The 16,445-nt window shown below is 40.5% G+C and overlaps 1 protein-coding gene across 2 annotated transcripts; it reads right to left on the reverse strand.

The window, feature by feature from the left end:
• Positions 1-10,115: 10,115 nt before the first annotated feature.
• On the reverse strand, positions 10,116-16,379 carry GAR1 (GAR1 ribonucleoprotein). Of its 2 annotated transcripts, none has more exons than XM_083833974.1 (7): positions 16,248-16,379; positions 15,746-15,982; positions 15,511-15,665; positions 14,515-14,574; positions 13,996-14,131; positions 13,068-13,166; positions 10,116-12,734 (listed from the first exon to the last, which is right to left on the reverse strand). In XM_083833974.1, exons 2-7 carry the CDS (start codon positions 15,942-15,944, stop codon positions 12,721-12,723), a joined length of 663 nt encoding a protein of 220 aa, XP_083690100.1. In that variant the 5' UTR covers positions 15,945-15,982; positions 16,248-16,379; the 3' UTR covers positions 10,116-12,720. The 2 variants fall into 2 exon arrangements, with proteins under 2 accessions (XP_083690100.1, XP_083690099.1); XM_083833973.1 differs by lacking the exon at positions 16,248-16,379 and adding an exon at positions 16,070-16,244.
• Positions 16,380-16,445: the final 66 nt, after the last annotated feature.

The raw sequence follows: 16,445 nt of genomic DNA on the forward strand, positions 1-16,445 counted from the left end.
AACTTATTTTCTGGAGTTGCTCTAGATTATTTCCATTGTTTTTAAATGACTTTTATAAATTAGGCTTCATACTTCCGCAAGAAGTTTGTTTTTTTTGTTTGTTTTTGCGTTTTTTTTAAATACAGTAGTAAATTCAACAGTCTGAACCATCAATACGAAGGAATTTAAAAGAAAGGGTGAGAAGGAATCTTACGCATCATTTTTCCTCCAATTTACTGTACATGTTGCTCCAGTTGGATCCGGAGCATAGCCAGCCCAGCCTACGGTAGGCATGGAAGCCCAAAAGATGGCATTTATCCAAGCAGCAAGGATCAGGGTGGCATAGGTACGGGTAGTCATTCTTCTTCCTGCAAAGGAACACACACAATCACAAACTGTTGTCATGCACAATAAAACAATACAGTTTGAGACTTAGTTCATAGAAGCCTGTGAGTGAATGATTTTTGACTAAAAATACAGTACCTATATCAGGCCTGCAGATTGTCAGGTAACGGTCAACTGCAACAACAGTGAGCAAACCAATACTTGCCATCCCAAAAAAGATATTTAAGGCAGCATAGATCTGAAATTAAAAAAAATAATAAATAAGCAACATATCCTTTCTGAGAAATCTTTCAAAGGTACAAACATAAATTTGTGAACTGAATTTAAAGCACTATGATACATTATATTCAGACAGTGTTCTCTTCTGTAAACAAGAGTACAGAATGAACTAATTCAATGCAACGTAGAGGTAGCTCATTTAAAACTAAACGTTTCATAAGCAACCTGCCTATTTGCTCATCAGAATTCCTAAACAAGGTTTTATTTGGTTTATGTTGACATGAGTCGTGCTTCATATGACCTCAAGAACTCCGAAAGCTTTGGAAGTGAGATTTCACATCAACTTCAACCCACTGTGAGTCTTGATCTAAGGATAGTAAAAGTAAGGCTTCTTGTTAAAGAATGACACAAATTTTGAGCTTGAAATAATTGGATACCCAGGCAGGTGATGTCAGATTGCTATAAATACCTATTATATACAGGCCAAAAATATATAGTGCTATTAATTTTTTTCAAATCACATTTTCAGCATATACCTTCATATTACTGCTCATTTTTCTGAGCACTTAAGCCCAACAGCCTGTTTAAAAGCAGACTTAAATCACGATACACGGTGAGCAAATGGCACTCCCTCTCTGCTACAGAAGCACAATTTGTCAGTTAGTCTTAACTTTTAAAAAATAGATAACTATTAAAGCTAAGCCAGATCTTTAATGGAGCCCTTTAATAGCCTTTCAGGCCTACACCTGGGAAATCCTTAGTTCCATCCTGAGGAAGATGTGTTTGTTAAGCAAAACCCATTAAGGTCTGTCATGCTCACCACCAAAACAGCAGCCATATCCAAAGTCTTTTACCAACCAAATCAGTCAAGTAAGTCAAATTACAATCTTTTTCATTTCAGGACTTCATGTCCTAAGATCTTTTTAAAGCTATTTGAAAATATCTAAGGTTGATAAATGTAAGGTTACATGTCAAAATTTTCAGACTTGAAATTACAAGTTTGGAATGGAATTAAAACCGGATCCTACGTGCAGAAATTGTTGACTTCACAAAACATTAGCTGCAGGTCTAGAGTCAAATTTTGCATCTCCAACTCTTAAAAGAACTATTATCAAGTAGAGCTATTACTCATTTCTGTTTGCGTTTAAGTGCTCAAAACTTTCTCCCTGACTGAATTACAATACCTGGCATCCAGTATATCCAAATTTCCAGCTTCCATGAAGGTCTGAGGCAGCTGACATGGGGTAGCCAATGCCACTGACGCCGATGTCAGTAAAAGCCAAGTTGATAATAATTGCATTGGTTGCTGTCCGAAGTTCTTTGTACTTAACAAAGATCCCTAGCACAACAATGTTACTGAAAATGCTTATCACTCCTGTAGAAACAGAAAGAGAAACTTTACAAAAGATGAAGACAAGCCAGCAGCGCACTTACAAAAGAAAACGCAGCCTATTGCAATATTTAAGTCCTAAACAAGTTTTATATTCAGTCAGGCACAGTTTTGCAAAGCAGAAAGATACCTGAAAGAGAGAAAAGCTTTTCTTATTAGATAACTTGCAAGCCAGGCATTTTCTAAGCCTCATCAAGCAACGTGGACGATCCTTGCGGCCTGCCGCAGCGGCCTAGCTGGGCCTGCATCGGAGCTGTTTTCTTCACCTGAGCAGCTCCAAGCTCTAGGGCTGCATCACAACCATGGAACAAGGCCAGTTTGTGAACATCCTCCTGCCTCACTAATCCCCGTAATTGCAAACCTTTCTGGGAGGACTTGGTCTCGTTACCTTGTTTCTTTCCTTTCTGACACAGGTTTCGCCTCTGCTTTCTTTGCAGAACTAGGACTCCAGAACCCAAGCTCCATATGCCCCAGAAAGTTAAAAATAAGCATTCCCCAAACCCCAATGTAAGTACTTTTACAATTAAATTCTTCAGACAGATGCAACACAGGTGGCACTGAGCATAGTTGGACTGTGCCCAAAGACTACTATTAGGCAACACAAGAAATTGCCAGTAGACAAAGAGTAGTAATAAAGAAATACAGTACTAAAGCTAGCATCTACACCCTCCAGTCTTCACGTCCAACAACTCTGGAATTTGTTTGGGACTTAGTAATGCTACCCACGGTGTGCAGGACGCTGATCAGGACCCTGTGCAATCAGCAAGCTTTTTCTGATCCTAGTGACCTATATTAAAAACCCCACATTCTTCTTTTCTCTGTCTCTTCCTCCCTATTCTAGCCAAATCCTACTGCTCGGCCCTTGAAATAAGTTTACATGGCAATCCCACAAAATGGGGTGGTTTTTTGTTCTGATTTCATTCTCTTTAGACTCAGAAATATTCAGAGCAAACGACTATCCTGTAGACTTCTACCAGCCCATCATTAATAACAATAATAAGAGCTAATAAGGTTACAAATACCATTTTGCACCTCACCAGAGAAAGACTCATAAACCTTATTATCAGAAAAGCAGAATTCCAGAATGTTCAAGAAAACATGGCCGTTAAAACAAAACAAAACAAAAAAAGTAAATAGTAACAGGAATTTGTAAGTTGCTCATAGATTTCCTTGTCTCATACAGCAGTCACAATATCATTGAACCAAATACTAAACTTACAAACACTTGTATAACTTGAGCACCTTACATTACAAGTGCAGAATGGAATGTTACGTTGGTAAAAGTCAAACACCACAGTAACCACGGAAATGCCCCTCAGAAATTTTCTTTTTTTTTTTTTTTCTGTTAAAACATTTCACCCCTGAAGCAAAACACTGTACTTTTCAGCATTACAGAACTGGAGGGGTAATTCTGAAAGGAGCTTGAGGGAATAGCTGTCTCCCTGGATGTAGTGCAAGAAAATACAAAATAACAGCATCTGGCTCTACACAGGACTTTAACTTTGCATCCTTATTCCCACAGCTGTACAGCCTAGCAGACACAGAGAAGTACATACAATTGGGCTCGGTGAAATCAGAGCAGCAGGCTACCCAGCAGAGTGAAACCCAACCTTTGCCCTCAGAAGCGAAATAAGGTCTGCACTGCTCTCACAGGTCCCATGACAGGCACAGGGTAACACTTTCACACCCTCACGTCCTCTCCAACTCTGGACTCTGAAGAGCACACCCATCTTCTTTCAGTTGTTGCCCACGCTGCTCCAGTCCCCTGGCAATACATCACCCTCTGTGATGAGGTTTCTGCTCCTCTACTGGCTCCACCAAGCACCAACACGGTGTTCAGCTTTTGCCGACATACCTCTGTGGAAAGGGCACTGAGGTTTTTAAGTTTTATACAATGTTCTTCCACCCCTGTCACTGCCGATGCTGCAGAACAGTTAAAAGTCTCTAGCAGCAGCTTGTAGTCAGGCTACAAACATGCTGTGTTCAAATACTAACATCAAATCAAGAGGGTTAGCAAGAAAAAAAAAAAAGAAAAAAGAAAAAATCAGTTTCAAGCACTTCAGCTCTACGGTTGAATTCTGAAAACTTCTGCTGGCGTCAATGAACATACCCCATGGATTTATAAATACCAGCACACCCCCCAGTGCACGAAACCAAGGAAGACTTTCCTAGAGTCAAATACACTCACAAAAAGGAGTTCCACTGCAACATTTCATTAATCCATACCTATCTCCTACATTAAAAGAAGCTCATTTAAGAGATTCAGTTGATTTGATTTTAAAATTAAAAGTGGAAAAATGATAATTAATTCTCAGCTATTTCTCTTTTCCATTCTCTTTTTTTAAAACCCCAAGCATGTCTTTTCTCAGGTAGAAGTCTCCTGCATATATAAAACTAACGTTACAGATGATGTTGGAGGTGCATAGCCACACAGATGCCATCACCTATTGTATTTCACACATTTCAGGAACACTGTGATGCCATGAGCCCCTAAAATGAACAAAAGCGGGAAGCTAGGGACCAGATGTGAAATAAGCAGCGCCTTCAATGCCAGCTCTGCCAGCTCTCTGTTTCTCCAGGCAGCAGTTAACGAGAGCTCATTTCTTAGAGGGCAGAAAGTGCAGAGTGAGCCCAAGACTTTTAGTAACCTGATATTGTCAGCCAGGACAAACTCACTGGATTCAGAAGAAGCATGTAGATGCTGCCATTTGGCCTGTGAAATATCTTAGGGCTAGACAACTATTCCCATATTTTTCCCATTAAATCTTGTGTTTTTTTTTCAATATGCAGATAAAAAACTCATATATGACTTGATCAGGGACAGAAGACTTTCTTATTGTTCCTCTTCCCAGTGAAGCGACGAAAACTAAAGGTAGACTGAATGCAAATACAAGCCCCAACAGCACAGCAGGACACGTGGGTAGTAGCATCAAAATAACGAAGTAGGTTAGGTTAGGTCCACGTATAACATGGAATTTACTTTTCCAGTTAGCATTTAAAAATGATACCAGAGCAGTTCACCATTACGAGGTGGAAGATAACCATAAGGCTTCTTCCCGCAGGCTGAGTATGCCTAAAATTAGTATACTGACCATCGCAGACTATAATACCTAGCAATGACTTCTTTCTCAGAAAATAAAGAAATTACTTGTCAAAGAAAGAAGTATTCAAGACTTTTAAAAAGTAACATAATGATGAACACTGTACCTGTCCTTCATTCTTTTTTCTTAGACATCTCCTTATTAACACATTTTCCAGATGTGAGATTTGCCATGGTAAGGCATTTGAAAAGCAAACAATCAGACTTTCAAAGGTGCTGTAGACCTTACTGTCAAAAACACTCCTCACAAAGTAAGCAAAGTTCAAGTCACAGCCAAAAGACTTCTTAGATTCCCCAGTTATAATAAGAAATAAACCCAAGGTGTGTTTTTTTGGTTTGTCTTTGTTTACTTTTTAAAGACATTTAATTTCCATAACTGTTAACCCCACTGCTAACAGTGCAATAGCTTTTATCCTTAACACCAGATGGTCAATCTATCTGGAAAGACCACCTTGTTACATACAGTGTAATCAATCTTAATTAAAATATAACCAAGTATCATACATATCTGCAGCAGCTAACAGATCCAGTTACCTGCAAATAGTATGGTAGCACTGCAGAGTGTATCGAGTCTTCCAATACTTCACAATCGTCCATCTCCACAGCTTCTCAACAGGTCTAGTTATCTGTGTAACTACCAATTTCTGTAAAAATCTGAAAATACCTATTGCCTTTGCATTCAAAAATATTCCCTTTATGAGAACAGGGATTTGATACTTCCCACTTCAAACAGATATGCTAAATAAGACGTGACCATCATCAATACTATTTCATATAAACCCCAAGTACATTAATATTTTAGAGTAATTCAAAAGGCAATTAAAATGTAGAAAATGTACGATACAGTCTATGATTAAAGTATTTATAAATGTAATTTTACGTAATAAAAATATAGAATGCCTCTTTTCAAACAGTAGGTTTCAGCATTTGGTCAGGATGATATTTCTTTGCAACAGCAGTCAAGGCTTCAGAAAAACATAGCTGCAGCTATAACAATAAGAATGTTTTAAAAAAAAAATAAATCCATAATCATTCAAGTTTAGCTAAAGGCCATTGCAGTCATAGACAACGCAAAATGTCAAGCCTTCCAGTGTGCTTTTTCCAACATGTCATCAATGAAAAATACAGCTGCAGGTGGAGTCTGCTCTTCTCTGATTAATGACTAGCTCCCTCCCTCCCCGTCACATTCCAACCCTTCCCCTTACATCCCCCCAACAGACACCCCTCACATGCTCAGACTACACGTATATGACCACGAACATGTGGCCCAAAAGAAATCTCAAGATAGCTTCAAGCACATCACAGAAAAATGCAAGATGTGACAGCTATGTCCTATTTTTATCTCTTTTGCAAGCTGGCATAAGTTAATTCTCACTCTCTTCTATAATTACATATCAACAAAATGTATTTTTCAACGCACAACGCTGGCTTCAAACACAGACCAGAAAACTTATGTTTCTGCACACTTCGTTCAGCCCGATTATTGTCAGAAAACTATGGATAAAAGCTATCAGACATGTGTAACACAAAAATGAAATACCATTGCTGTTACTATACAGAATGAGCATTCAAATCTAGTTCTATTTAAAAAAAAAAAAAAGTTATGCAACAATTTGCCAATGCCCATACCTGCTGTTATTAAGTAAGCTGCAACTATGTTGTGCTCAGTCTGCGTAAAGGCTGAATGAGTTTCATTGTCACTTTGTGAGGAACCGGATGAATCATTCCAATGCATTTTGGACAAAAGAGACTGCCGTCTGTCCTCTGCAATCATTCATCAAGACGAAGAAACGCTACAAAGCCCTGTCAGGCAAATTCTTTCATTATCCAACAGACTCACTGAACAATTAAAAAAAGAGGCGGGGGAGAGCTGCCCCACCATTGACAGCCTCCAAGAATGATTTAATTGGACTAAAGTGCAAAGAAGTTTATGCTCCCAATCTATGCAGGAGAAAAGCTCGTTAATTAAAACAAAGAACAGCACAGAACTGCGTACATTTCCAACAGGATACTTAAACTTTATTCTCACTGCTAAAGAGATTAAGTGTCACATGCCCCCAAACTTTTTGCTTCAAACCTCTTGTGCAATGCTTCAGAAACCTCGGTAAAAATTGACTTGGGTCAGTTGGTCATCAGCCTGGCTTGGAAGTACTTCCAGTCACCAGAGAGCACACAACATAAAAGCACAAATATTGATGTCTTTAAAAAGCGTGGTATGTTTATTCTGAAGTCCATCCCTTCAAATACATAAAGACCTACTTTCTCCTCAAGACTCTTAGTTTGATTTAAACACCCAAACTGACAACACCCACAAGAACAGTCCAGTATTTTCTAAAGCAAAGTGTGACTTTCAGAAAATTCAGTTGTTATATTTTTCAAGCAGCCCGGTCTGCAGAAAACGGGTGTTGAACGTGCCTTACAAGCCTGAACACACTTTCTCTCCCAGACACACACAGGTAGGCTTGGGCAAATTTTCCTAAGCAGAAAATAATTAGACATTTTCCAAAGGCTCCAGCAGTGGGAGATCGTTTTCTTCTCTTCGGTGATGAGGTACCAGCACACCAGCGAGATGCTAAAGGCCTTGTGCAAAACCCTGTGTAAATATTAGCTGCAACAAACCCTTGCCCAGAGCTTATATGCAGCATCAGTCTCAGCAATCAAAGCTGTTTACCACCAGCTCCCCTCTTTACAGTTTTGTTCTTATAGTGGGGATAAAAGTCACAAGGACAAACAACCAGTGCTACTCATCTCTAACCTGTGAAACACTCCTAAAGCTTTCCCTCCCGCTCCTCAGCTTTCCAAAGCAGACATCCTCTGTCTTTCGGCTATTTCAATCTAAAGGTATAAGCAAATGTTGATCTAAAACTTATGCAGTCATGACAATTAGTCGTCATTGCTACAGAGGATCACAAGTCACAGTTCTACCAGCAAAGTTGTTTATGGTACAGAACTACCTTCATCCACTCTCAGTTCCCAGGGTAATCGTATTAATACACTATTTTTCCTGCCAGGAGAGAATTAGGCAGGATCAGGGTGGGAGTGGATTCGAAAGGGAAAATGATCTGTTCAGCAACAAAGCTACTTCCCTAGTGCCCCATTGTCCTGCCATGAAAGATAAAAGCATAATGAAAATTTAATACCTTCACTTTCCTCCCCTGAAACTTTGGCAAGGTTTACAAAAGCATCTCTAATCTCAAAACTTCCACAGAACTTGGAGCTTGCAATGCTGACCGCCTCAGAAAGCAAAGCATCTCTATTCTAATTCAGACAGAATTCCAGACTTGGGTAGCAGAGTTAACGAGACCATGCAGATTTTATACATACCTGTTGGTTAAAATCAGAATTTCTAATATGTGCAGTCCATCCTGTTTCCATCTCTGCTTAAATTTGGCTAATATTAAAGTAACAGGAACTGAGAGGAAAAAAGTCAAAATTAAAGACAGATTACCTAAAAGTAACTTCTTTTCTAGAACACAACAGTTTATAAAACAAAGCCAAAATATAGAGAAATTCACTATTAAAATACACTAATAACCTCAAATGACAGAGCTTTTCCGTTCTACTTGGCCCAGATCAGTAGGAACAAAACGCAATTCCTATTTGAGTCGATTCTTCAATTTGTAGATACCTGCATAGATATGGGGCAATGCAAGACTCATTACGGGGCTTAGCAAGTTGCAAACATTTCAGTTACATATAAAGTATTCAAAAGCATATTTCAATCCACAGGTAGTAAGAGTAGAGAAACTTACTGTTTGCATTAAAAAGAAATCATCTCACATTTATTAAGTGTATCAACACTAGAGGGCTGTATAAGGCAGTGCTTCCCTTTAATCTTACTTCTGTAAACATTAAAATGGTTCAAAACTGAAGGCAAACAATTTAATAAATTATATTTTTACTTCCCACACAAAGTCCCTAGATTTAAACTGCTGATTAGAAAAGTTTGAGTCTGTAAGCAAAAGACTTTTAGCTGGCTGAACAATACACCCTGAAAAATGTAAGGGACTCCAAAAACCTTTTTACTTGTCAGGCTTGATACATTAACCATCCATTTTTCAGTACACCTTTTCTTGCCAAGACAATACTTTGCACTACTGAACGTAGCTCTGCACCACTATAAAAGTGACTGTCAAGTACTGCCTCAGGAAGATGTCCACGACTTCTTGTCAGTGCTAGAGTGCTAGAACGGTGCATTCCGTTCCACAACAGCCGGTGCTGCAGCCCTGGGATAAAACATCCCAATTATCTTCTGCACTTTGTCAAATTTCTGTCAAAGTAACATAACAAATCTGTGAGCTCTATTAAACGATCCTCCCACAGCAACTACAGAAAAGACAAGGACAGAAACATCCCTCCAGATATGACTTTTAGAGACATTCAGTCTTAATAGCTAGGAAGCTTTACTGTACGCTTTGTGTGTTATTCTGTTTAGCAAAAATTTAGAACCCACATTAAAATTATATATATATAAAACCAGAAGTTGAGCGTGGCACAGACAACAGGTTCAAGATACCTTAAGCAATCTGATCCCAGTGATTTACCAGCTGCCAGTCAGCTGAAAGTTAAGCCTTCTGCCTGGGTCAAATACTGCGGTGGCTAACACATTCACTTGCAGCCACGTTCTGAAAACAGGGCTCGGTTATCAGATGTGCTGCCTCAGCCAGCAGCGAGCACGTGCAGGCACTGACGAGCAGGCAAGGACACAGGTAGGGGACGCTGCTACTGCAAGGGTCCTGGGCAGGGAATCCAAGCTTTTGGGGCACGCTGAAGCTGCTCCTGAGCTTCAGAGGAATTCTGCAACTCCTAGCTCACTGCCAGAGCAAGCGACACTCAGGAGGCTCTTCAGGTGGCCCAAACATTTGCCCCCGAGGCTGCTGCTGGCAAGGAGAAAGCTAAGGAGCACCAAACTGTCATTGAAAGCCTTCAGCACCATTAAGCCACCCCTCCCCGCACGCACTTTCAGACTGCAGTGTGATTTGCACAAATATAAAACCCAAACACTTTGCATACTGGGATCAGGAGCACAGCGGCAGAACCACAGAAAGGATTTGAACAAAAGGCTCAGGCGAGGGGGAAAGGTGGCATATAAAATCATGGACCCTGTATTTTATTTCATTCAGCATCACATTGCAGACAAGAAGTGACATTTTTTAAGACAGTAACATTTCTTTTTTTTCTATTACAATTAGCAAGTGCTCAGGTTAGGTGGGATCAGGTGCCATAGCACAGAGGTGGCAAGGCAGACTTGGGATTGGATGGGCCCTACCACAACTAAATACATTCTTACCCAGCACCTCGTAAAAAAGACAGGTACCACCACACAGCAGAAGTCAACATATGAATCCAGACACTGCTTCCTCATACGGCAGCTCATTTCACACCCGATTGCTAAGAATATGATTCTATCAACATTTGAACATCCTAAAACCTCCTCAAAGATTTAAGATTACGAATTCTCTCTGGATATGTGTGTTTATCCCATCCAACTTTGCCTACAGGTGTAAGGCAGGTAATCCACTTCCCTGTAATCAGAGCCAGATCTTTCCTCTAGGACTACTATGGCTAACATTGGTCTTTACTCTCTGACATGAAAGTCTTCTTTTGCCTTGCAACACGGCTTCAGACTTGAGCACGACTCACTGCTCCACCTGCTGTGAGATTCAAAGCATATGCTTCGTCTCCTATGCTGCAGTACCGGCACTTCACCAGCTGCCACATCAACACAACTGAAAGGTGACAGCAGCAGTCGGCTGAGAGCAGGCAGTGAGAACGGCACTACAAAGCGCAGATTTGGGAACAAGAGCGAGGACTGCGTTACCCCAGTCTTCCAAATCCAGAAAAATAAGGAAAGAGCTATGGCAGCTACCCACAACTAGGCACTGAAGCTTCAGTGAAGGAACATGGCACAGCAGAGGATGCAATCACAGCTGTGAGAGTTCTGACAATTCCAGCTGCAACGCAGATCAGTATTGTTTAGTTGCAATGTCGTATCCCAGAGAGAGCTTACAATAGCTACAAGATTTTGTCTGGATGAAGGGCAATTCTAATCCTACCATGCCTCAAGTCAGAGCCCTAAGTTACTTCGGCCTGGCAACACATAGTAACGGAAGTCTAAATGCCTTTAGAAGTCTGTATTTAATTGACCCAATTAAATTTAAGTCTGTAGTAAGGGATACCGACTACTTTGTTGCTATTACTTCCCAATTGTGCTGTGGTTGAATAGTAGACTTCAATTCTTATGAAAGCAGACCTAGCAGAAGTTTCAATATATTCTTGCTTTTACCGAAAAGCATTTTTATCTGTTATCCAACATAGCATGCGTTCAGACTGCATAACTGAATCCTTGAAGCTTTCTTCCTAGCTTGTTTCAAGTTTTGTCTCAGAGATGATTCAAAACTAGGAGTCATGTTTGTTGAAATGACTAGTAAGTGTCCAGTTCTGGCACTGACAAATTACCTTGCTTTGTTTCTGTTAAGCAGAAGGCTACTAGAACTCATTTTCCTGCAACTGTGTTCATTATTAGGAAGTATAACAGTATGATCAATTTCAAAATGTACTCCTTTCCACATGCTCAACATATTTTCCATGTAGATTAATCTACAAACGTCTTTTCAAAAATGCTTGGTATAAGGGTCTGCCAACACTCCCCACTCCAGATGAAATCCAGGGAGGAAGATTCTGCTTCCCTATTCATATTCCATTTCCAAAGTTAAGGATGGAGAAACACAGGGTGCTTCTCCATGCTCTAAGAAGAGAGTTACTAGCTTTTCAACACCCCCCACAATGCGTCTGATTAAAAAGACCGAATCTGTACTGAAGGCTCGTGCTGCCTTTTTCCAAGACTTTTTAAAGCTATGCTTAACTGAAAGCACTGCATGCAGAGGAGCCCTGCGAAGGGCTATTTAATATCAGCCCTCCGCGAGCTCAGAGCACCAGAACATCAAAACCCCAAGAGAAACAGGCTAAGAAGGTGAGGACAGTTAAAAAGCCTTAGCAAGTTTAGTATTGGTGTAATTTGATACAATTAGGTGACTTAAGAATAGAATTAACCTTGTTTTGTTCATTAGACGGTATCTTCTGAGAACAGGTCTTAATGCCTTTGGCTTTCATTGAGATCCACACATAAAAACCCATAAAATACTCTTTGCCATCTTCCTTCTTTCATATATGTTATTACGCATTAAAAAAATCTGTAAACAAAGTTTTTAAGTTGGTAAAAAATAGTTCACTACGGTTATTTAAAAGGCATGTCCATTTTAGAGCAACCAAGACTCCACGTAAAAAGGGGATGAGAACAAGGGATCAGTCACACATGGTAACAGGTTCATACTGACAAATGTGCAAGTAGTGAACCTGCTGTTTCTTTTCCTAAAACACATTTCAAATGATTGTTTACTCCAGACTCCAACACGAAGTCAAGCATTGGCTAAGTCATTTGTCAGAAGCAAACAGTTTAAGAATAACATTGAATCTTGGCTTAGTTTAAAATGTTGAAGCATATTCGAAGCAAGCTTCAGTTCTTTCCGTGTTGAAAAATAGTCATTAACTTAACAATAATGGTCATTCCATAGCTTCAAGTTCTTTATAAAAAGAAATTTTCGGGATCCTTTAGGATTTTTTTTCTTGCTCTTCACCTCTGTAGATGATACGGTAAGACAGCAGGAAGATAATCGTTGTTCCGTTCTTAATATCCTCTCCCTATTTTAAGGAAGAAAAATATACTGAATAATTCACAACCTCAATGCTTTTAAAGCAAATAAGTGAGACACAAAACTATATGAATTGGTAAAATAATTCTTCATTGTTAACTCTTCAACTTATAGTCCTTTTTCATGCAGAAACTAGCATGGTCTTTACAAAGCATCAAAAAACACGGAATACCAAGCTTTGGTTTAAGCTAGCTACTGTGATGCACAGCAACCTTTTTGCATGAAACTACGAATACCGATATGAGATAAAAATGTTTAATATTTAAAAGTTTAGAAATTGGGAGCTATTCTTATTATGGAAATATAAGAACTGCACACTCACCCCGAAAGCCTCCTCCACCACCTCTTCCTCCTCTGAATCCTCCTCCTCTTCCTCCACCTCCTCTGAATCCTCCTCCTCCTCTTCCTCCACCTCTTCCTCCTGAACAAAGGAAAGAAATTACACATAACAAACAATTTACCTGCTCCTAAGAAGTGTAACAACTTACTTCATTTACAGCTTCTGAAAAGAAAACCAAACCCAACCAGAAATGGTTAACTGTGTCATCCTGGTACCTTCTCTTGTAGGGAGCATCTGCAGCATTTTAGGTGTTGCTGAGTATCCAGCGTCTAAAATTCTAAACACGCTAATGAAACTCCAAGATAATTTTTGGCTGTCATAAAAAAAAGTTAACCACAACTATGATATGTGAAATCAATAGAACAACGAACTTTGAAGTATTTGTGCCTCCCACCTGCACAAAAGGGGGCAGGGTGGGGAGGAAAAAGAAAAAAATCTAGTAAGAAAAATACTTAATTCCAGCTTTAACTAAGTAGTACATTACAGATCATGATCAACAAGCAGGGACGGATGAGATCTACCCTATCTTCACCTCTTCTCTCAAAACACTGCATTTCAAGTATTTTGTCCAAACGAGATTTTTAGAGTGTATTACAAATACAGCTTTTGCTGGTTTGTGTGGGTATAATCCACTGCCTTTTACCGCAAGTTAATTAGTGCTCATGCTTTCTCTCTTCGTTATATATCAGTATACTCTCTTCCCTGCACTTTGAAGCAATTACTTAGCTAGCTACAAAAAACAAGCTCCTGCCTTTGGAAGGATGTCACTGTCTCCTCCACTGAGCTATCAAACAGAAAAATGCATAATGTTTCTCTTTAATAAACACAACTGTTTATTCAACTATTTAACTGTAACTTTACCAACAACAAACAAGCAAATGTTCTGCGGCTTTCATTTTTGGGATCTCACCTCTGCCGCCGCCTCTTCCTCCTCCACGTCCACCACCACGTCCTCCTCTACCACCTCCTCGGGGAGCACCTTTTTCTCCAGGAGGCCTTGGCAAAAACCTCTGAAGCGGGAGCAGCTTTGCTGGATCAATGTAAAACTGCAGGAAGAGAATTACTTTAGGCTTTGAGAATAGGCTTTTTAACTGAGGTTAAAGAGCACTTTAACATCTCTCTTTCTTTTCAAACACTCACAGTCTGATCTTAACCCATTGTTATAATAACAAAATGTTAGGAAATCATTAAAATATGGGTGATATTTGTATTTAATGGCTTTCATTCATTACATCTTTCTTCCTTTTTTGTTTTTTAGGAGAGGAAAGAGCATAAAGTTGCAAAATTGAGAAAGATGAGTAAATGAACACATTTTCAAAGTACACGTAGCTTTAAAAGTCAATAAACACTCAATAAAGTATTATAATCTAACTGATGACATATCTAACTGATAACATACACAAGAATTGTGCTACTGAGATTGGCTAACCTTTTGCATTTTTTTAAATGAAGAAGCTTTCATGTTCTCAGACAATTTCACTGAAAAATACTGTGAGTTTCGTTAAGGAACACACCAGGAATAAAACATTAGAATCGCACTTTTGATTATCACACAAAGGAATTCAGACATTTCAGACAATATCTAAATTAGCATTTTTACAAATGAAGGTAAACATCACCACCACAAATTAAAGTTACAACTGAAAGATCCGTAAAAAACATTTCTAATTTTTCCTCATAGTTACAAACGCTGTATTTTGTGGTAAATTGTTTTTCTTCCCATGTATCAAGGCATAAAAAAGAACATACTGGTGAAAAGAGTATATAAAAATGTAATTGTAAAGAAACAAATCTGCTTGGCCAGTAACTATCTCTATAGCTCCAGAGTGACCACAGGGTGTATCTGGAACAGCAGAGATGCTGCAGGGCCTTTGCTAGTGCTGTGCTGGCTCGTACGACTGCCTGACTGGGGGATGAGATGAGGCAGCAGGGGCTGCTCAACCCAAGCACAAGCTCATCCTTATCCTACAGGGATGTGGTGGCCACTCTGCAGCTCCACAGGCAACCCTCTACTTATCCTGTGACTCTTCAGCATGTAAGGGCATTTGTGTGTAGTTCCCAAAGATCGCGAGCTGCTGCTGGCCAACTCTGCTCAATAAAACTCAAGATTTGGAGTTTGGTTCTTTGGTTCTTGGTTTGGTTCTTTGGAGAACCAAGGAGCTGCAAAATACACTCCAGCCCCCTTTTTATTTCTTGGTACACTGTAAGAGGAAAACAAGTTTCTGAAGCTCAAATAATCCTGATGCAGAAAGCAAACCTGTAAGTTAATACATTCAGACTGTGAGAAGGTTTTAAACCTGTGTGTTTACTCCCCATTTAGAGAGGGACAGGAAAATGAACTGTTTTCAAGTTCTACATCAAACCTTTTGAATGGTCAATCAGCCCTTAAAAAGCAAACACCATGTCACACATTTTTGAAGGATACAAAATCTTGTAGCTGTCCAAAGATTTCATCCACTTTGCCAATCTGTTCCTTATTATCCAGGTACACGGGTGCGTTGAAATAAGGCACCCTGTTTTCTTCTGTTTTACACTTACAGATGAGTTCATCTTCACACGGATGCATGAACTCTCCTAATACTGAAATAAACGAAAAACAAGCTGAAGATCTTGAATAGTCCTTTTACGTTAAAGAAACAGAATCTCTTCGTGTAACTTACAAACTACCGTTTCTGGAGGCCCCTGGTCGTATCCGCCTCTGTTGAAGCCTCCTCGGCCGCCTCCCCGTCCGAAGCCTCCTCGTCCACCACGATTAAAGCCACCTCTGTCGCCACCGCCTCCTCCACGATTAAAGCCGCCTCCTCTTCCTCCTCCTCCGCCACCTCTTCCTCCTCCACCTCCTCTCCCACGGAAACTCATCCTCTACCTCCTCCTAAGCTGCGAAGGCACAAAACCACCTGGTTAAGAAGCAAAAGACATTTACGAGTTGATGAGGTGCGAACGAAGGTCACCGGCGGCCCTGTGCGATGGCTAGCTGCTTCTACCCTGGCTAAAAACACGCGGGACAGACATGGGGGGGGGGCAGCGGACACCCCCGGCCCCTCCACCGGGCCCGGCCTCCCTCAGGACCGTCTCCCCTCCCGGCTCGGAGGCGGTTTGGCCGGTCCCCAAGGGCCCTAACGGTTTTAACGGCCGTAACGGCCGGGCCCCACGCGCGCCTACCCCTGCACACGCGGGCGCCGGCGTTGTCAGGGCGGCCCGCCAAGCGCTCCGCCTGCCGCAAAGGAGAGCGAGGGCCGCGCGGCAGTGTCGCAAAAGGGGGGGGAGGTTTTGCCAGGGGTTGTCCTGGCGTCGTCTCCCACCCGGCGTTTACATCCTCTTATCTCGCGCTTGTTGCGTTTTCTTATCTCGCGTCCACGC

This window comes from Anser anser (genome assembly GCF_964211835.1).
Source record: "Anser anser genome assembly, chromosome: 4".
NCBI classification, from domain to species: Eukaryota; Metazoa; Chordata; class Aves; order Anseriformes; family Anatidae; genus Anser; species Anser anser.

Excerpts from the sequence above, each read along its gene's own strand:
- GAR1 (XM_083833974.1), bottom strand. The coding sequence starts at position 15,944 with ATGAGTTTCCGTGGGAGAGGAGGTGGAGGAGGAAGAGGTGGCGGAGGA. Across the intron at positions 14,575-15,510 it reads TTGGACAGCTACAAGATTTT|TATTTTTCAGTGAAATTGTC; the intron begins GTATCCTTCAAA and ends CGAAACTCACAG. Across the intron at positions 14,132-14,514 it reads CATTTAAAAAAATGCAAAAG|TTTTACATTGATCCAGCAAA; the intron begins GTTAGCCAATCT and ends CTCTTCCTGCAG.